At 44.2% G+C, this 22,839-nt stretch overlaps 1 protein-coding gene across 1 annotated transcript in view; it reads right to left on the bottom strand.

The window, feature by feature from the left end:
* Positions 1 to 22,839, bottom strand: part of ADGRV1 (adhesion G protein-coupled receptor V1) — a 1,000,765-nt gene that overhangs the window by 943,714 nt on the left and 34,212 nt on the right. Inside the window, exon 2 of the mRNA XM_063964002.1 lies at positions 22,451 to 22,551. Within this exon, the coding sequence (XP_063820072.1) occupies positions 22,451 to 22,551 (101 nt within the window). The remainder of the gene's footprint in view (positions 1 to 22,450; positions 22,552 to 22,839) is intronic.

Here is a 22,839-nt window from a genome sequence, read left to right as displayed (position 1 = left end):
TGCAATTACAGTACAATTATAGTAGTTAATGTTGATACCCCCTTATATACTCACACTCTCCATATACTGTATACAGATGTAGCCATCCTCATCTGGGATACGGTCATTAGGTCGACCACACTTAGGTTGACAGTCATTAGGTCGACCACTATTGGTCAAAATGCATTAGGTTGACATGGTCATTAGGTCGACATGAACAATGTCGACATGGAAATAGGTCGACGTGGGTTTTTGACTTTTTTTTTCTTTTTTTTTTGAACTTTTTCATACTTTACGATCCACGTGGACTACGACTGGGAATAGTAACCTGTGCCGAGCGCAGCGAGGCACCTTGCCTGAAGCATGGCGAGCAAAGCGAGCCATGCGAGGGGACACGGTGCACCAATTGAAGTTCCCCGTCACTTTACAAAGAAAACGACACTGGAAAAAGTAAAAAACCTCATGTCGACCTTTTTCCATGTCGAACTTGTTCAGGTCGACCTAATGGCCATGTCGACCTAATGCATGTCGACCAATAGTGGACGACCTAATGACTGTTGACGTAAGTGTGGTCGACCTAATTGAAATATCTATTTCCACTTGCTTCACCAATTAAAAGCCTAATTGACAAGACAAGATTGCACTACGTAAAGTCATGGATGGACACGTTACACTGGAACTGCCCACATCATTTTATACTGTGGGCCATTATCATAATTGGTATTTAATAACTGTAATAATTCCCTTATTAGCAAGTTATTACCCCTCTGGGCTCCCTGTAGCCTCATGTACGGCAATGTCTGTACTGATTCATTCTGCAAGGCCCCAAACAATAGTGACTATGCTGGAAATCAAACTACTCTGGCAGGATTAGACAATGGTGAATTCTCAGCAGCACCAAGCAGAGAGCAGCAAATTACACACCCATGCACTTCACTGCATCTAACCAAACGGACTAGTTGAAATGCTAATTGCCTTTCAGCCACAGCGATAGACGGCCGAGAGTTCTTGCGCTTCAGAGAACGACGCACATTTTTTATTCCACTCCTGATTCATTGTCTTGATAAGAATTATTCAAAACCCATTCATAAAGGTAGCTCCTTGTCCAACCTTAAGAAATGTGGGAAATTTCTAAAGACCAGACGGGCATCACAAATGCGAATGGCCTACGCAAGCCCCAACCAGATGGCTGGATTAAGGCCATGGTAATTCTTTAATAAACTAATGCTTGAAGCTGGTGAAAAGAAAAAAGGTTTCTTTAGAAACACAGACAACTAGTATATGGGAAAAGACTTTGTCTCTGTAAAATATTCCACTTAAACAGTGTTTGAAAATGATTTAAGTGGGTTTATGTAATTCACTAAGATGTAAACGATCAGCATTAAGTTTTACAAGAATCAAAATAAAGAATTTAAATGTTGTTTAATTTTAATTGTAAATAGGATTGGTTTCCATGAAAGCAGCCTGTCACTGCAACAAGGGTGATGTGTTTAATACATCAGACAAACCTCTATCTGAAAACGTCTTAATCCTGTAGACTGTAAGCTCTAGTGAGCCGAGCCCTCGCACCTTCTGCTTCATTGTATCTTCCGGTATTGTTAACATGATATGCAATTTGTTTCCCTGTTTGCACGGCGTGATAAATATGTTCATGTTATATAAAGGATAACTGTAGCAGTAATAATAAAAATAATATTAATAACAACAACAAAGGGTTTTTATAGTTGAAAGTGTGTTACACAGTAATGCTAGATCTAGAGCGGAACTGCTGCACACACAATAAGAGGGAACCCCAAACAATCACAGCATATGGCAGCAGTAGCGGATCTTGCCACGGGCAAGCAGGACTTTTGCCTGGGGCGCCGCCTTCTGGAGGGCGCAGGGCGCCATCCGGAGGGCGCCGCACAAGGGCAAGATCCGCTGCTTCTGTGTGCCCCCCGCTGCCCGCTGCCCCCCTGCTGCCACTGGCCGCTGCCCCCCCACTGCCGCTGGGAAGGGAAACTAGACGCGTACGCCTCTAGTTTCCCTTCGTGGAGAGGTCCTTTACTGTGCGGTGCGCAATGACGTCATCACGCACCGCACATCATTTCAGTCTGTACAGGGGGCGTGAATGACCACGCCCCCTGTACGAAGCCACGCCCCCTAATGCCGCCCAGGGCGCCAGAAGCCCCGGAACCGGCCCTGTATGGCAGTACGGATGGTGTAATGGTTAGCATTACTGCCTCACAGCACTGAGGTCATGGGTTCGATTCCCACCATGGCCCTAACTGTGCGTAGTTTGTATATTCTCCCCGTACTTGCGTGTGTTTCCTCCGGGTACTCCGGTTTCCTCCCACAATCCAAAAATATACTGGTAAGTTAATTGGCTCCCAACAAATATTAACCCTAGTGTGAATGTGTCTGTGTGTACATGTGATAGGAATATAGATTGTAAGCTCCACTGGGGCAGGGACTGATGTGAATGGGCAAATATTCTCTGTAAAGCGCTGCGGAATATGTGTGCGCTATATAAATAACTGGTAATAAATAAATAAATAATAAATATGGGAGCACAAGTATTTGTCCATTTGCTATTTAATTAACATCACCCAGCGTATCCCGATTGTGGTTGGTGAAGTGTCCTTCACTATTTAGGAAAACTTTAGAATTTATCTTTTTATTCCCCTACCTAGAAATAGTGCTCAGTATTTACACCAAGCAGGTTGCACATATGACACCACTACCTGATCTTGAGACAATTACACTGTCATGCAAAAGTGTCTATGGACGTTGTTAGGGAAGGTTCTGTTGCTAATAAAAACTCAAAAACATTCAGCTCGTGAGATGCCAGCCACATTTTTTTTTTTAGCTACTAGAATCATAAAAACATGTCAGCCTTTTCCCTTCCATACAGTTCAACTAGCAAAGGAGGTGGAAGAGATACAGGGTATAAAAAGTGGCGCAGGCAATAACGTATCCGGGAGTCCGGGCACCCATGGCACTGTCAATGACTTACTCAGACGTGTTGTGATGATGTCGCGTGCACTGTATTTCTGGGCAACAACATTATGGTGGCTCCGTGACCAAGCCCAGACTAGGGATCTCAGACCAAAAGGCAAGGCTGGAGTAATTGCAGAGAGCCTCAAGCATCATGTGGCTGCAGACCCACCCTGTGGCGAATTCCCCATTTAGTGGCGCGAGGCTCGTGCTTAGGGGCGGCACTTGTTTGGGGGCGGTACTTGGATGCTTATGGTGGTACTGTCAGCCTGAAATGTACCAGTACCTGCAAACTGTTTCCACTCTACTGTACCATATGCCAATTTGAATGGATTTTAAACAGGTAGGACATGGATATAGTGCCCTTGTAAGCTGTCCTACTTAGTAAATATGTATAAATACAGTAATTAAAAATAATAAAGTCATAGTGGCTTTTTTATTATTGTATTAACTTGGCTATTAGCAAATCAGCGCTTATAACCAATGAATGCAGATAATAAAATTAGGGGGGGGGGGGATTACTGTTGTGCCTAGGGGCGTCCTTACGCCTAAATCCACCCCTGGACCCACCAGGGATAAAATTTGTGGGGACTGAACCAATCAATGTCCCCTATTGAGTGATGACCATTGTGAGTGTCCTTCTGTAAAACCGCACACAGGATCAGGAGTACTTATAATGTGAATGAAGGCAGAGTGCGCTCCAACAAAGTTCACTATCACTAAACATGTGTTACCGAGTGCCACTTCCAAACATCAAAAGAAGTAAAATAACCCAATTAAACAGATATACCAAATACTGTATGTTTATCTGGGTGCAGGAGCACGTGAAATAAGCCTTTGTCATGTATTTTGGTACCGATGTTAATTGACTAAGAAAAGATTAATCTATAATGCCAAATAACTTAAGCAACGTTTGTTTTTATTGCATATAAAGAGACTTATACTGAGTAGGATGGAATTCACATCTAACAAGCAAGTGTAAAATGCGTTGCGAAAGTAGACGCATGCTGAGCCAGATACATGAGTGAGTTTCGGCCAACTCGGCGAGGCACGCACGAGTGTCTCCTTTGTTCTTGCAGACAAAAGAAACAAATGCACCTGGTTTACGACAGGAGGTGTGGCTTCACATGATCATAAAAAATGCTTAAAAAAACAGTACCTAGCTCATACACAATATTGTACATAGCTAGACAGTATAATTCATAAATAACCAATAAAGTCACTTACACTAAGTTAAAGGAGAAAAATCGAAGTCAAAATGAAAGTTTTTAAGTTCAAACTCTATCTACATGAAGCCCAGAAAACAGATGTCGTTTTTATCACTTAGGGCAGAGGTTCCGAAACTGTGTGCCGTGTCTCCCTGGGGTGCCTCGGGACACTTGCAGGGGTGCCCTGGGTTGGTGGTCCAGGACCAATTCAAATTATTCATGGTCAATATAATAGGCAAAACCAGTGCTGGTGGCTGCCAATCATAAAATATGTGGCCAAACAGAAGCAAATCTTGTCCCTCACCACACAACTGACACTAAGGATGACATATAAACGCAATCTACTTAATGTAATATTTCTTTCTAAATTTCTCAATAAGAGATTTTTGGCCTAGGGGTACCGTTAAAAAAATTCTGATATTCTAGGGCACCGTGATTCAAAAAAGTTTGGAAACCACTGACTTAGGGAAATCTTGTACTAAAGTCACTGGGACAGGAGAGTTAATATTTGTTCAGTTTGGTTTACTTTAAAATTTATTTTTTGGGGATGCAGTTAATTTGCCATATGTCAGGATCCCGGCGTTCAGGATACCGACACAAGAATCCCAACAGCCGACAATGCTGAAAGCCGGAATTCCGGGCACCGGGGCTATTCCCACTCCTGGGTGTCCACGAAACCCACAGAGTTGGAAAAGAACCTGTGGCAGGCGCAGGGAGTCACCGAGCCCGCAGCGTGGCAAGCGCAGCGAACCCACAAGGGGACTATGTGCGCTCGCCCTGCTGCCGACATTCTGGCAGGTGGGATTCCCCTATCAGAATATTGACAGCCGGCGTCCCGTCCGCCGGGAATACGTACGTATTCCATCTTTTGTACCTATTTTATGGTTACCATCTAGAAAAACTCTATCATAAGCAAAAAGATATGAGGTCCCAAGAAAATATGAGGTCCCAAGAAGATATGAGGTTTGGATGCACTGTAACATCATTTGTGTCAATGTTAGAGGTTTCCATTACTTGGTTAATAAAGTGTAATCTCTTTAAAAGTGTAAAACTGTGATTTCATATTTCAATGATTTCAACTATGTTTAAATAATTTGGTACAGAAGGTTTAACAATAATGTTATTATTATTCAGAAATAACAAAAAAGGCAACAAACATTGATTTAGTAGGTAAGGGGGTCAATGCCTGTAGGGGCTAACAGTATAAAGGGTAAAGCAAATATATTATACTGTACCTTACACAGATTTAGGAAACACTGATTTAGTACGTAAAGAGGTTATTGCCTATAGGGGCTTTCAGTCTAAAGGAAATATATTTTACCTTATGTAGAACTAGGACATTTTGAGGCTAAAGCCTTTGATTAGCTGCCATGAGTTTCCAGTGGGAGGCTCTTCTCACTTTGGATAGTTATTTCATGGGAAGAAGGTAACTGGGATTTTCAAGCTTGAGCAAACACTGCTTTAATGGTACGTTAGCCCTAGCTGGCCATTTATTCAACATTCATCTTAATTATTTGGCCAACTATTTATTAAAACATCAGACAAGTATTGACTTTATACTACACTGTAAGCTTTAGTGGCAATAAGGATCTTGCCAACTATGGATTAAAATATCAGACAAGTATTGACTTACTACTTTAGCAGCTTTAAGGATCTGGACAACTACTGTATGTATTAAAACATCAGACTGAAGTACTGAAATTGACAACTATGTGTTTGGCTCCCATCGACCTGCTAGAAGAGAACCTAAGAAAAAAAGGGTATCCGGACTATAGCTCTACACTAAAAAGGTCTACAGTCAATAGGTCTGCCACTAATGGTAGACATGCATTAGGTCAACAGGGTCAAAAGATCAACTAGGTCAAAAGGTCAACATGTAACAGGTTGACAGGGTCAAAAGGTAGACATGACAATGGTTGACACACACATGGTAGACACATTTTTTTTTATTTCTTTTTCTTTTTACTTTTTCATACTTTACCATCCACGTGGACTACGATTGGGAAGAGTAACCTTGCACACAGCATGGCGAGCGTAGTGAGCCATGCGAGGGACGCAGTACACTAATGGGGCTTGTTTGTGGAAGAAAAGTGACAAAACACCCCCCAAAAAATAAAATTGTGTCTACCTTTTTTATGTAGACCATTTCCATGTCGACCTTTTGACCCTGTCTACCATTCATACTGTCTACCTATTCTATGTCGACCTTTTTACCCTGTTGACCTAATGCAGGTCTACCATTACTGGTAGACCTATTGACTGTAGCCCTTTTTAGTGTAGATCTAATAATCCACACCTGAAAAAAAAGCTAGAAACAGGTCCAAAGTAACCTTTGCTCCAGGAAGATCCGCAATCAGCTGGAATGTAGTGGTCCACACTGAGTTAAACTCTAGATAAAACCATCAAAACTATGATTTATTGATTGAGGACAATAACTGTTTTGGAACTCTAATATCAGTAACAGAGTGGCAGTGTCTGTGTAGAAAATCCTGCATTCGTAATGCACATCTTGGGGTAAATTTACTAAGCTCCCGATTTTGACCGAGATGCCGTTTTTTCATCAAAGTGTCATCTCGGTAATTTACTAAGCAATAATCACGGCAGTGATGAGGGCATTCGTAATTTTTTGCAAGTCCAAGAAAAAAAATAAGATTTTACTTACCGATAAATCTATTTCTCGTAGTCCGTAGTGGATGCTGGGGACTCCGTCAGGACCATGGGGAATAGCGGCCCCGCAGGAGACAGGGCACAAAAGTAAAAGCTTTAGGATCAGGCGGTGTGCACTGGCTCCTCCCCCTATGACCCTCCTCCAAGCCTCAGTTAGGATACTGTGCCCGGACGAGCGTACACAATAAGGAAGGATTTTGAATCCCGGGTAAGACTCATACCAGCCACACCAATCACACTGTACAACCTGTGATCTGAACCCAGTTAACAGCATGATAACAGCGGAGCCTCTGAAAAGATGGCTCACAACAATAATAACCCGATTTTTGTAACAATAACTATGTACAAGTATTGCAGACAATCCGCACTTGGGATGGGCGCCCAGCATCCACTACGGACTACGAGAAATAGATTTATCGGTAAGTAAAATCTTATTTTCTCTGACGTCCTAGTGGATGCTGGGGACTCCGTCAGGACCATGGGGATTATACCAAAGCTCCCAAACGGGCGGGAGAGTGCGGATGACTCTGCAGCACCGAATGAGAGAACTCCAGGTCCTCTTTAGCCAGGGTATCAAATTTGTAGAATTTTACAAACGTGTTCTCCCCCGACCACGTAGCTGCTCGGCAGAGTTGTAATGCCGAGACCCCTCGGGCAGCCGCCCAGGATGAGCCCACCTTCCTTGTGGAATGGGCCTTGACAGATTTAGGCTGTGGCAGGCCTGCCACAGAATGTGCAAGTTGAAATGTGCTACAAATCCAACGAGCAATCGTCTGCTTAGAAGCAAGAGCACCCAGTTTGTTGGGTGCATACAGGATAACAGCGAGTCAGTTTTCCTGACTCCAGCCGTCCTGGAAACCTATATTTTCAGGGCCCTGACAACATCTAGCAACTTGGAGTCCTCCAAGTCCCTAGTAGCCGCAGGTACCACAATAAGCTGGTTCAGGTGAAACGCTGACACCACCTTAGGAAGAAACTGGGGACGAGTCCGCAGCTCTGCCCTGTCCGAATGGACAATCAGATATGGCTTTTGTGAGACAAAGCCGCCAATTCTAACACTCGCCTGGCCGAGGCCAGGGCCAACAGCATGGTCACTTTTCATGTGAGATATTTCAAATCCACAGATTTGAGCGGTTTAAAATGTGATTTGAGGAATCCCAGAACTACGTTGAGATCCCACAGTGCCACTGGAGGCACAAAAAGGGGGTTGTATATGCAATACTCCCTTGACAAACTTCTGGACTTCAGGAACTGAAGCCAATTCTTTCTGGAAGAAAATTGACAGGGCCGAAATTTGAACCTTAATGGACCCCAATTTGAGGCCCATAGACACTCCTGTTTGCAGGAAATGCAGGAATCGACCGAGTTGAAATTTCTTCGTGGGGCCTTCCTGGCCTCACACCACGCAACATATTTTCGCCACATGTGGTGATAATGTTTTGCGGTCACCTCCTTCCTGGTTTTGACCAGGGTAGGAATGACCTCTTCCGGAATGCCTTTTTCCCTTAGGATCTGGCGTTCCACCGCCATGCCGTCAAACGCAGCCGTGGTAAGTCTTGGAACAGACCTGGTACTTGCTGAAGCAAGTCCCTTCTTAGCGGCAGAGGCCATGAGTCCTCTGTGAGCATTTCTTGAAGTTCCGGGTGCCACGTCCTTCTTGGCCAATCCGGAGCCACGAGTATAGTTCTTACTCCTCTACGTCTTATAATTCTCAGTACCTTGGTTATGAGAAGCAGAGGAGGGAACACATACACCGACTGGTACACCCACGGTGTTACCAGAACGTCCACAGATATTGCTTGAGGGTCTCTTGACCTGGCGCAATACCTGTCCAGTTTTTTGTTCAGGCGGGACGCCATCATGTCCACCTTTGGTCTTTCCCAACGGTTCACAATCATGTGGAATACTTCCCGATGAAGTCCCCACTCTCCCGGGTGGAGGTCGTGCCTGCTGAGGAAGTCTGCTTCCCAGTTGTCCACTCCCGGAATGAACACTGCTGACAGTGCTATCACATGATTTTTCGCCCAGCGAAGAATCCTTGCAGTTTCTGCCATTGCCCTCCTGCTTCTTGTGCCGCCCTGTCTGTTTACGTGGGCGACTGCCGTGATGTTGTCCCACTGGATCAATACCGGCTGACCTTGAAGCAGAGGTCTTGCTAAGCTTAGAACATTGTAAATTGCCCTTAGCTCCAGTATATTTATGTGGAGAGAAGTCTCCAGACTTGATCACACTCCCTGGAAATTTTTTTCCCTGTGTGACTGCTCCCCAGCCTCTCAGGCTGGCATCCGTGGTCACCAGGACCCAGTCCTGAATGCCGAATCTGCGGCCCTTTAGTAGATGAGCACTCTGCAGCCACCGCAGAAGAAACACCCTTGTCCTTGGAGACAGGGTTATCCGCTGATGCATCTGAAGATGCGATCCGGACCATTTTTCCAGCAGATCCCACTGAAAAGTTCTTGCGTGAAATCTACCGAATGGAATCGCTTCGTAAGAAGCCACCATTTTTCCCAGGACCCTTGTGCAATGATGCACTGACACTTTTCCTGGTTTTAGGAGGCTCCTGACTAGCTCGGATAACTCCCTGGCTTTCTTCTCCGGGAGAAACACCTTTTTCTGGACTGTGTTCAGAATCATCCCTAGGAACAGCAGACGTGTCGTCGGAAACAGCTGCGGTTTTGGAATATTTAGAATCCACCCGTGCTGTCGTAGAACTACTTGAGATAGTGCTACTCCGACCTCCAACTGTTCTCTGGACCTTGCCCCTATCAGGAGATCGTCCATTTTCTTTGAAGAAGAATCATCATTTCGGCCATTACCTTGGTAAGGACCCGGGGTGCCGTGGACAATCCAACCGGCAGCGTCTGAAACTGATAGTGACAGTTCTGTACCACGAACCTGAGGTACCCTTGGTGAGAAGGGCAAATTGGGACATGGAGGTAAGCATCCCTGATGTCCCGGGACACCATATAGTCCCCTTCTTCCTGGTTCGCTATCACTGCTCTGAGTGACTCCATCTTGATTTGAACCTTTGTATGTAAGTGTTCAACTATTTCAGATTTAGAATAGGTCTCACCGAGCCGTCTGGCTTCAGTACCACAATATAGTGTGGAATAATACCCCTTCCCTTGTTGTAGGAGGGGTACTGTGATTATCACCTGCTGGGAATACAGCTTGTGAATTTTTTCCACTACTGCCTCCCTGTCGGAGGGAGACGTTGGTAAAGCAGACTTCAGGAACCTGCGAGGGGGAGACGTCTCGAATTTCCAATCTGTACCCCTGGGATACTACTTGTAGGATCCAGGGGTCCACTTGCGAGTGAGCCCACTGCGTGCTGAAACTCTTGAGACGACCCCCCCCACCACACCCGAGTCCGCTTGTACGGCCCCAGCGTCATGCTGAGGACTTGGCAGAAGCGGTGGAGGGCTTCTGTTTCTGGGAATGGGCTGCCTACTGCAGTCTTCTTCCCTTTCCTCTATCCCATGGCAGATATGACTGGCCTTTTGCCCGCTTGCCCTTATGGGGACGAAAGGACTGAGGCTGAAAAGACGTTGTCTTTTTCTCCTTTATACGGCAATACTTCCATGTGCCGTTTGGAATCTGCATCACCTGACCACTGTCGTGTCCATAAACAACTTCTGGCAGATATGGACATCGCACTTACTCTTGATGCCAGAGTGCAAATATCCCTCTGTGCATCTCGCATATATAGAAATGCATCCTTTAAATGCTCTATAGTCAATAAAATACTGTCCCTGTCAAGGGTATCAATATTTTCAGTCAGGGAATCCGACCAAGCCACCCCAGCGCTGCACATCCAGGCTGAGGCGATCGCTGGTCGCAGTATAACACCAGTATGTGTGTATATACTTTTTAGGATATTTTCCAGCCTCCTATCAGCTGGCTCCTTGAGGGCGGCCCTATCTGGAGACGGTACCGCCACTTGTTTTGATAAGCGTGTGAGCGCCTTATCCACCCTAAGGGGTGTTTCCCAACGCGCCCTAACTTCTGGCGGGAACGGGTATACCGCCAATAATTTTCTATCGGGGGAAACCCACGCATCATCACACACTTCATTTAATTTATCTGATTCAGGAAAAACTACAGGTAGTTTTTTCACACTCCACATAATACCCTTTTTTGTGGTACTTGTAGTATCAGAAATATGTAACACCTCCTTCATTGCCCTTAACAAGTAACGTGTGGCCCTAAAGGAAAATACGTTTGTTTCTTCACCGTCGACACTGGAGTCAGTGTCCGTGTCTGTGTCGACCGACTGAGGTAAAAGGACGTTTTAACGCCCCTGACGGTGTTTGAGACGCCTGGACAGGTACTAATTGGTTTGCCGGCCGTCTCATGTCGTCAACCGACCTTGCAGCGTGTTGACATTATCACGTAATTCCTTAAATAAGCCATCCATTCCGGTGTCGACTCCCTAGAGAGTGACATCACCATTACAGGCAATTGCTCCGCCTCCTCACCAACAGCGTCCTCATACATGTCGACACACACGTACCGACACACAGCACACACACAGGGAATGCTCTGATAGAGGACAGGACCCCACTAGCCCTTTGGGGAGACAGAGGGAGAGTTTGCCAGCACACACCAAAAACGCTATAATTATACAGGGACAACCTTAATATAAGTGTTTTTCCCTTATAGCATTTTAATATATATAGTCATATCGCCAAATAAGTGCCCCCCCTCTCTGTTTTAACCCTGTTTCTGTAGTGCAGTGCAGGGGAGAGCCTGGGAGCCTTCCCACCAGCATTTCTGTGAGGGAAAATGGCGCTGTGTGCTGAGGAGAATAGGCCCCGCCCCCTTTTCGGCGGGCTTCTTCTCCCGTTTTTCTGAGACCTGGCAGGGGTTAAATACATCCATATAGCCCCCAGGGGCTATATGTGATGTATTTTTAGCCAGAATAAGGTACTATCATTGCTGCCCAGGGCGCCCCCCCCAGCGCCCTGCACCCTCAGTGACCGCTTTCACTTTTCGGCATCTGCAAGGGGGTCGGCGGCGCGGCTCCGGGACGAACCCCAGGGTGAGACCTGTGTTCCGACTCCCTCTGGAGCTAATGGTGTCCAGTAGCCTAAGAAGCCAATCCATCCTGCACGCAGGTGAGTTCACTTCTCTCCCCTAAGTCCCTCGATGCAGTGAGCCTGTTGCCAGCAGGACTCACTGAAAATAAAAAACCTAACAAAACTTTTACTCTAAGCAGCTCTTTAGGAGAGCCACCTAGATTGCACCCTTCTCGGCCGGGCACAAAAATCTAACTGAGGCTTGGAGGAGGGTCATAGGGGGAGGAGCCAGTGCACACCACCTGATCCTAAAGCTTTTACTTTTGTGCCCTGTCTCCTGCGGAGCCGCTATTCCCCATGGTCCTGACGGAGTCCCCAGCATCCACTAGGACGTCAGAGAAATTACGAATGAATACACCATCGGTCAAAACGCGGCTGTTTAAGTATGAATCTCGGTAATTTACTAAGAAGTGCAAAGCAAAAAAAAAAAAAACACTGCCGTGAAAAATTACAACTCGTAAAAAAGTGCTAAAAAAAAACAGACCTGCTTTTTTTTTTCCGTGATTGGATAGGCATGCAGGGATCCATGAGATCCGTGCATGTATATCAGTGGGAAGGGGTGGGAAAGTTGTTATTTTATTAAAATAAATTGCGTGGGGTCCCCCCTCCTAAGCATAACCAGCCTCGGGCTCTTTGAGCCGATCCTGGTTGCAGAAATATGGGGAAAAAATTGACAGGGGTTCCCCCATATTTAAGCAACCAGCATCGGGCTCTGCGCCTGGTCCTGGTTCCAAAAATACGGGGGACAAAAAGAGTAGGGGTCCCCCGTATTTTTAAAACCAGCACCGGGCTCCACTAGCTGGACAGATAATGCCACAGCCGGGGGTCACTTTGATATAGTGCCCTGCGGCCGTGGCATCAAAAATCCAACTAGTCACCCCTGGCCGGGGTACCCTGGGGGAGTGGGGACCCCTTCAATCAAGGGGTCCCCCCCCCCAGCCACCCAAGGGCCAGGGGTGAAGCCCGAGGCTGTCCCCCCCATCCAATGGGCTGCGGATGGGGAGGCTGATAGCCTTTTGTGATAATGAAAAGATATTGTTTTTAGTAGCAGTACTACAAGGCCCAGCAAGCCTCCCCCGCATGCTGGTACTTGGAGAACCACAAGTACCAGCATGCGACGGAAAAACGGGCCCGCTGGTACCTGTAGTACTACTACTAAAAAAATACCCAAAAAAAGACAAGACACACACACCGTGAAAGTAAAGATTTATTACATACATGCACACAAACATACATACATACTTACCTTATGTTCACACGCAGGTCGGTCCTCTTCTCCAGTAGAATCCAAGGGGTACCTGTTGAATAAATTCTACTCACCAGATCGCGGGTCCCAGGCTCCTCGGGGCATCCATTTGTAATCCACGTACTTGCATAAAATAAGAAAACGGAAAGCCGAGCCACGAACTGAAAGGGGCCCCATGTTTTCACATGGGACTCCTTTCCCCGAATGCCAGAAACCCACTCTGACTGATGTCTAAGTGGGTTTCTTCAGCCAATCATGGAGCGCCACGTTGTAGCACTCTCCTGATCGGCTGTGTGCTCCTGTACTGTATGACAGGCGGCACACGGCAGTGTTACAATGTAGCGCCTATGCGCTCCATTGTAACCAATGGTGGGAACTTTCTGCCCTGCGGTTGACCTAAAGTGACGTCACCGCTGAGCAGAAAGTTCCCACCATTGGTTACAATGGAGCGCATAGGCGCTACATTGTAACACTGCCGTGTGCCGCCTGTCATACAGTACAGGAGCACACAGCCGATCAGGAGAGTGCTACAACGTGGCGCTCCCTGATTGGCTGAAGAAACCCACTTAGACATCAGTCAGAGTGGGTTTCTGGCATTCGGGGAAAGGAGTCCCATGTGAAAACATGGGGCCCCTTTCAGTTCGTGGCTTGGCTTTCCGTTTTCTTATTTTATGCAAGTACGTGGATTACAAATGGATGCCCCGAGGAGCCTGGGACCCGCGATCTGGTGAGTAGAATTTATTCAACAGGTACCCCTTGGATTCTACTGGAGAAGAGGACCGACCTGCGTGTGAACATAAGGTAAGTATGTATGTATGTTTGTGTGTATGTATGTAATAAATCTTTACTTTCACGGTGTGTGTGTCTTGTCTTTTTTTGGGTATTTTTTTAGTAGTAGTACTACAGGTACCAGCGGGCCCGTTTTTCCGTCGCATGCTGGTACTTGTGGTTCTCCAAGTACCAGCATGCGGGGGAGGCTTGCTGGGCCTTGTAGTACTGCTACTAAAAACAATATCTTTTCATTATCACAAAAGGCTATCAGCCTCCCCATCCGCAGCCCATTGGATGGGGGGGGGACAGCCTCGGGCTTCACCCCTGGCCCTTGGGTGGCTGGGGGGGGGGACCCCTTGATTGAAGGGGTCCCCACTCCCCCAGGGTACCCCGGCCAGGGGTGACTAGTTGGATTTTTTATGCCACGGCCGCAGGGCACTATATCAAAGTGACCCCCGGCTGTGGCATTATCTGTCCAGCTAGTGGAGCCCGGTGCTGGTTTTAAAAATACGGGGGACCCCTACTCTTTTTGTCCCCCGTATTTTTGGAACCAGGACCAGGCGCAGAGCCCGATGCTGGTTGCTTAAATATGGGGGAACCCCTGTCATTTTTTTACCCATATTTCTGCAACCAGGATCGGCTCAAAGAGCCCGAGGCTGGTTATGCTTAGGAGGGGGGACCCCACGCAATTTTTTTTAAGGATTTTACAGTGTTTAATTAAAAAAAAAAAAAAAAATGAACCCCAGCACGGATCACACAGATCCGGCCGAGATTCATTGTAAAAAAGTCGGCAGTGTTTTGCTAATCACTGCCGTAAAAATAAAAATAAAAACACGAATGACATCGACATCGGAACAAAAGAAAAACCCGAATACGGCAGCTTAGTAAATCCATCGTAACAAATTCAAAAAGTTGCAGTTTTACACTTTCGATGTCATTCGTGATTGAACTTTGACCTGAAACGGGAAAATACGAATGTTAGTAAATTTACCCCCTTGAAGGTGGACTGCAAAGTAGTGATTTCTCTATGCTGGCTCCTAAAAGTCACCGAGGTTTCAGCAAAGGGGGATGGTAGCTGGCAACCAGCTCCCCAACATCTAACAAAAGACTATAATGATCAGCCAAAGACTTTCAACATCAAACTGCAATTCAAATGTTTATTTAAAAGATTAGCGGTACTGGCTATGGTAATTTCAAATCCGGCTTCTATTCTGAGATAAGGTCATGAAATGCTGTACTTCAAAACAATGAAGAAATGAATATTGCCAAAAAAAGTAATTTTTCCAGGGAAAAAAGTGCTTCCAATGCAGATCCCTTCAGTAAGGCTTTATTATACTGACACAGCAAGATGCCCTCTTCCTTTATTCCAGTTACCACTAATTCAGCCAATTATTTTTTTTTAGAATCTTCGGTATTTCAGCCAATTTGTGCTACTCCTGGTTAATTCTGAATAGGCGGTACACAGCAAGAAGGTATAACAATGCCCCCACCTGGATTATTCTGAATGATCAGACACAACAGAGCTCACTATTTATCCCCAGACTGCAGTCTCTATTCATCAGAACTAACTCAAGTTGCCGTGGCCAAAGGAAACCTTTCCAATTTCCCCAGTCTAGTCCTACATGCTGGAGCTGCAACCCACTAAGCCGTGCATTGACAATGGAAAAGAGTTGTCACATAAAAGCTTTGCTTCAGCTACTTCAAAAAGAAGAGATGCCAAGCTTGTTTTCAAGAGGGAAAAGCCTCTGCCAGCACAAACGCAACTTCAAAAGTAACATGAAAGAACACAGTATATGTGATTTAGCAACAACTTTAACAAAACATTAACCCTAAAAAAGTCAGGACCGGTTAATTGAATTATTTAAAGGTAAAAAAATAAGAATATAGGAAAAGAAATTAAATGTAGCATTCAAAACACTTCAATCAGAAAGCGCAGAGAAGTTTATGTTAGCATTTAATAAAATCGTTTTCTCTCTCAAAAGATACTTTCAGAACGGATTACATATGAGAATCTCTTGCATTTTGCAAACACTGCGTTATGACAATTTGCCTACAAAGACATATTGGTCTAGATGTCTATAGACATTTAATTTTATCTCAGAAGCCTGATAAGTAAGGAATTTCATACTCGTATTAAACAATGCAAATGTATAGATAGTTAACACTCTCTGAGGGCATAGTTGCCTACCCTCCCACATTCTGCAGGAGACTCCCTGAAATAGCAGCAATCTCCCTGACTCCCTGAATTGTCCAGCAATCTCCCTGATTACACCTTACCCCCATTATGCAGCTGTTACATTCTTAGGAGGGCGGGGGGGGGGGATCAGAGATGCATATATTCAAATGGGATCATCAGTGCCATTTCCCTGCGTTGGTTATAAGACACAATGATCCCTATGACTACATGCATTTAAATAAGGTTTGTATTAGTTTCACAATCTCCCTGAAATGCTTTTTGAAAAGTAGGCAAGTATGTCTGTGGGTTACAAAGTAATAAGATGCAAATGTACGGTAACTTACTGTATATCACCCAATCAGCAATAACCTTTGATAATTCAGTGAAAACAAAGACATAGGCAAACAAACATCTGATTGGTTACTGATTACTGAACATATGCAACTTCATCACTTCTGTTCTGAATGCATATTACTCAGCAGAGAGGAAAATAAAACTTTTAAATTAGGTATATTGCCAAGGCCTATTTTTAACAGTACACCAAAAATAGAATACTGAATTTGTAATACAACTCATATTAATGTAGGGCAGGGCCATCTTAACGTATTGGCACACTGGATAGCTGCCCAGAGCCCCACATTTCTAGGGGCCTCCAAGCAGGGGTGTGTGGTGCTCACATAATCAGAGCGGCAAGGCAGCATTCTCTACCTGCCTCCCAACGTGCAGCCAGACAATTAATGGCTGTCAGCATGCTGATTGGTAGATGGCTGGAGCTATCCACCAATCACAGTGCTGACAGCCATTTACTGTATGGAAGCATGATGATAGATGGCGCAAGATTGCAGAACGGGTAAATTCTGAATTTTTTTATATAATTGGTTGATGTGAATTGATGGGTAGGGGCCAGAGTTCACTGCTTTGCACAGGGCCTACTATGTTGTTGATACCCCTTTTACACCAAAATCCCGGGTCTGACCGAGGATTTGGAACACGGTTCCAAGCCGGGTCAGACCCAGGACTCCCCCCATTTGCACTGCAGTGCCGATCCGGGATATTCCCGGATCGGCACCATTTACACTGCACCCGGGTGCAGTGTCTTGTGGGCCGGCGCTTAGAGATGATGTAATCTCCAAGCGCCGGCCCACGCTGCAGATCGGGACTCCGGAGCGTCTCGCCGGGGGCAAGCACAGCAATCTGGAAGCTGCTGTGCTGCCCCCAGCCTCCGGCGCTTCCAGGCACCAGACATGGCGCTGCTGTCTGCATAGACAGCATGTGCCATGTCTCCAGCCGCAGCATGGCAACCAGCACAGCGCCGCTGTTTGCATAGACAGCGTGCGCCGTGACCCCCAGCCTCCCGCCCGCCGGACACTGCGGTATGGGAGGTTTGCCATGCTATAAATGGGTGCCGGGTCGGCTGACCCGGCTTACCCATTTACACCGCCTCCTTCCGGGTCTTTCCCGTGTCCAACCCTGCGTATGTGCCGTGTTGGATTCTCGGGAAAGTGGACCCGGGGTGACCCTTTTACACCACCTGCAGTCCCGGGATTTTGCGCGCTCCCGTGCAAAATCCCGGGATATTTCAGGTGGTGTAAAAGGGGTATTAGAGAGCCCTGATGTAGGGTTAGTATTAAACCAGCAACAAAAGTTATGACAATTATTGCCTTTGTAATCGCCCATCATCTTATCCTCTTCTGGATTCTATCACTGTTCTTGCTCTAGTCTGACACCGTATTGCTTCTTGTTTATTTTACATCATTTCTCATCTCTGTTATCTTGTTTGTAATTTAGCAAGCTCTCTGAATAAGTAATGATAGAGCAGAGCCATTAAAAGTGTTTATCATTACCAAGCTGTACACCACTACTAGTATAGTTACATGCAAAACGACATCATTTCTAAATGATTAAAATGTACTAATGTTCATATGACATTTTTACAGGATGCTCTTCTACAGCGATTAAAGAGATATGAACGAGCTATATAGTGTTGGATGTAAAACTATTAGTGACAATATCCTTATATACACAACTGGGCAGTGATAAGTTTCTTCTAAAACATCAATCACTATCATGATGAAAATAAGATCAAGACCTGTGCACAATTTCATAAATAATACATTATTAGCAATATCCTACTGTATAACTGTATACTAACATAATTAGGAAATGTCTTTAGATGCAGGTTGACACACCATTTGATATGAAGACACTATGAAGTATACTCTACAAAACTAGGGAATTCTTTTAGAAAACATTGCAGGAACTAACACAGTGCATGTTCATTTTATTTATATATATATATATATATATATATATATATGCTATTTACTCTCTTTGACCAAGCACCCTGCCTTATAGTGTTAAAGTATGTGTGGCTGTATGCTACACTCTATCATATATACACAATACACTCACATATGTTTTGTTTCACATATGTTATTTTGGATTTATACTGTTATTCTTGTCCTTTATTTGTTAGGTGCAGCGAGGTGTATGCGGTGCCGCACCGTCTCACTGGAATAGTCACTTGCAGTAAGACTAGTAAACTACAACAGCATGCAAGAAGCATCACGGAGTGCTGGTAATATTATATTGATAGCTAGATACTTGGTAAACAACCACTTGTTGCAATGAAAAAATGTTGTTACATAGAACAAATTACTTATAATTATTTAATGCTAACGCCTGGCTGCAGCTGATAGTAAAATGACGCAAACCACAGAACAATGAAAAGCTGAAATATTGTAATATAATCCAGGTGTGGGCTCAGCTAACTGCACCCACATTAGCTGTCTGACGGTCTCTACCAGATAAACAGTTCAACATGGATATCAGGTGAACCACACGTTCCGAGATCATTCAGTCTGAGCTTTCCGATGGAAACTGCAGTTACCTCTATTCTCAATGATCACATTGCATTCCCAGGAATTCTATATACATGTGCAACATATAGGTTACAAGGAACACAAATCGATATAAGATTTCATATAAATATATTTTTAAAATAAATATTTCAATATTAATAGTTATATTTATATAGTGTTTTATTTAAAATTCACAAGAAAATAAATGTTACACTATGAGTACAGAAAATATATAATTGCATGCAAATCATAGATAAACCGATACGGAAAAGAGGGGTAGTGAGGAAGCATTTGCCTGGTTTATCACTCTCTGTACATAACAATAGGACTTTTATAGCCAGATGAGCACTTTATCAGCAAGATATCCCAACTGTGCAGCACTAGCAAGCTGGAGCTGTTAGAGCAATGAGCTGTCGGCTGTACTCTCATGGCACTGTCGTTAGAAGGTAGCGTAATGCTTTCCTCGTGGTTCTCTGAATTAGGGATTTCCTTGGTACTGAGTATTGGGATGAGCTGGAATTAGTGTTTACACAACACTAATCCTGTCTACGGCAAATCCTAATATCTACATGTAAAAGCTAATAAGGCAATATTGGGTGAATAGATCATATTGAGGGCAGAACCTGCCACTTACCTAAACCATGGGGCTGGTAACGCAGGCAGTGTGGATGGATGATGAGATGGGTCAGTGTGACATGTCTTGCTGTGTTGTGCAGTATCACTGAATCTACTCTCATGGAGGAGGAGGGGTTGTACTGCCTGTTACTAATCCATCACTGGAACCTATCACCTAGCAATACACTGCCCTACTGCCCTGTGCACTGAGAGCATCAGCACATGCCTATCAGTTGCAGCACAGTTTCTTATTGTATGCAAATACCCAGTATACAACTAGGGAGAATGTAAGTAGCATCTATTCACTTCACCTAGGACACATCCCAACACAGGAAGCATGCAGGTCTGACATATGGCAGATAGGAGCTGTGGGGAACAGTAATGCAATCCTGTATTTGTAGTGTTCAGGAATGGACGTGATGAGATACAGAGGTTTATCCTTACATCACAGAGTCATGGTTACGCTGGATGCTGATTTACAATTTTTATCTAGTACAGAAATTGGCAAAGTAATAAAAAAAAGACACAGGAGGCACCTGGAACATGTGCTGGACATGTGTGCTCTAGAATTAACTTACAGGAATTTATCAACCAACAGTAGCTCAATGGTTCATTTGCCATTAAGTAATTTAGAACAACAATTACAAGGTTAGTGCTAGATACACTTAAATAACACAACAATAACGGAAAAATACAAGGAAAGAAAACCTCAATAAATTCTATGCATGAAACAAGATACAGTAGGGCTTGGAAAATATGCCACAGTTAGTGAACTAGACTACTAATATTTAATGGCTTATGATGTATGTATATATAAGGAAATATATAATTAATTTATATAGTCGAGTTAAGCCCTCCCATCATTTGTCAGGTTGGCAGATCATTATCAAGATAGATCGGAAGGTTCTCTAGAAGAATTATAGTCTCACCGCGTGTGGTATTCTTATAGCAGAACTGTGCCTGTCAGTTTGATACGCAGCTGGATAAAGAATTAATAAAACTTTCCCAAATGTCAAAGAAGTTTTTTATTTAGAAATTTCTGTAGAGATTCAAACAGTAAAAAGCCAGGGTTCACAGCGGCTGCCTCACACAGCTGTGGTTCATGGGGTCTACTCCCCACTCAGCTTATGATAATATTTGATGTTGTGTGCCCTCTGAGTGTGTGTGTGTGTGTGTTTCAGGGGGGGGGGGGGGGGGGGGGCTATGTTATATAAGCCATATTCATGTGATATGAACTGAATACAGTTGTTCTTAGAATCCCCCCCCCATGCCCCCCAAACTAAATGGTCATCAGTAGAGGATGCACATACACAGCCACTGATTAAAGCAGTATACACTATACAGTAGGACGCTTGAAAGTCACAGTCATCTGGATCTAGGTAAGACACGCACCGGACTCTTTCCCATGCTAGCTTGCGGCAAGTGAATTTGATTTAGCCATGTGGCTCCAATGAAGAGGCCTTAGGGAAGAAGAACCATGCCATACCACCAATGGGTCTGATGCAGAACTGATTGCATACTTGGTAACGCCTGTTTTATATATGCTCAGTTCCAGAGTACGTGCAGCGTGCAACTACACAAGTTATGCTCTGCATTCGGGCATGCATTCAAGTCTGTTTCAGCCCCACAAAGAACATCTAGCAGGTGCAAGAGGCCTCCAATGAAAGTTGAGAAACATTTTAGTATTTTATTCCCTGCTGATCATCACCGAGTTTTTAAACAATCAAAAGAATTGCTCTTTATAATTGGACGTTTGCCTGGGTTATCTGCTCACCCATTTTCCTGTGGCAACTGAACTTTGGATTCATTCATTCAAGAGCTCCTTATTTGCAATTAAATCTATTATAGCTTAGTTAATGGGCAGTTAGAGCAGAGCTTGGGGGATCATTGCCAATAGATCCGGGTAACTCCATACACCCGGTATGTAAAAAGTAGCTTTTTATTTTAAATTATTGTACACTATCTAAAAAAGTCTCTTTAGCTCTGGTTAGATTTGTTTTTAATGCCCAGATATATCAAGCCTAGGAGAGTGATAAATAGCAAGGTTGACAAATACCAACCAATCAGCTCCTGTCATTTTTCAAACACAGCCTGTAACATGCCAGTTAGGAGCTGATTGGCTGGTACTTTATCACCGTGCTATTTATCACTCTTCACGGCTTGATAAATGGGCCCTAAGTTCAAGAAGAGGTGATTTGTTGACAACAAGTAGCTATAATCAGCGCATGCCATGACAACGCTCATCACAGTACAGCAAAAATAAAATAAAAACTTCAAATAATGACATACATACATACATTAATACATACATTAATACATACATTAATCAGCAAGTGAGCTATAATCAGTGAAAACTGAGACAATCAATACTCATACTTGGGTCTCAATTATAGTTAGGAGCAAAAAAAAACAAGCCAGCAGGAACAAATTTGCACCTCTGCAAAACCATGTTGCACTATAGAGGTGCAAATGTAAAATGTTCCAACAAATTTGTTGAGTAAAAAAATAAAAATGCATTTGTACCCCTTGTATCGCAATATGGGTCTGATTCAGAGATGTATGCTAATGTATTCACAGCTGCGATCCCATACACAGTGGACATGCAAAAATATGCTCATGCTGCCACTGCCTGGAAATGTATTGAGACGCCCACGGGGATCGCAGTATCAGTCTGAGACACACCTGGAAATGGTAGTGGTGCACCTGCATTTTTGCCACCACTCCCAGTTAATGGTTGCGCTCTATCACTTGCAAATGTATCCACACTGCAAGTGACTACAGTAATGCGTTAAGAAAAGTTCCTTACTGTAATGCATTATACTGAATAGTATCAATACTTTTATAACTTCTACTAGGAAAAAAAAAGACAGCACCTGTACCACTATGGAAATCCAGTTGGGATTCTCTGCACATGTCCTCTTTCTCGTTTTTCCTGGAAATGCAAGTTGCTCCCATATACCTACATTGCAGACAGCTGGAGGCAGAAAATGAAACAAAATTATCTACAGTGTATTTGTTCTTAAATTATATGTAACTATAATACAATGAAAAGCTAAATAAATGTATATATTTAAAGCCTGAATGTATTGCTGCGTATAGATTTTGGATGGATTTTTGCAGATGGTGAATCTGCACTGTATTATACTGAGAACCTGTACTGCACTGAGAACCTGTATTGTACTGAGAACCTGTACTGTACTGAGAACCTGTACTGCACTGAGAACCTGTATTGTACTGAGAACCTGTACTGCACTGAGAACCT

The sequence above is a fragment of the Pseudophryne corroboree genome, chromosome 1, assembly GCF_028390025.1.
Source record: "Pseudophryne corroboree isolate aPseCor3 chromosome 1, aPseCor3.hap2, whole genome shotgun sequence".
Taxonomy (NCBI): Eukaryota; Metazoa; Chordata; class Amphibia; order Anura; family Myobatrachidae; genus Pseudophryne; species Pseudophryne corroboree.
The sequence above is the reverse complement of the archived record's forward strand: the minus strand, read 5'-3'. Positions and strand labels throughout refer to the sequence as shown.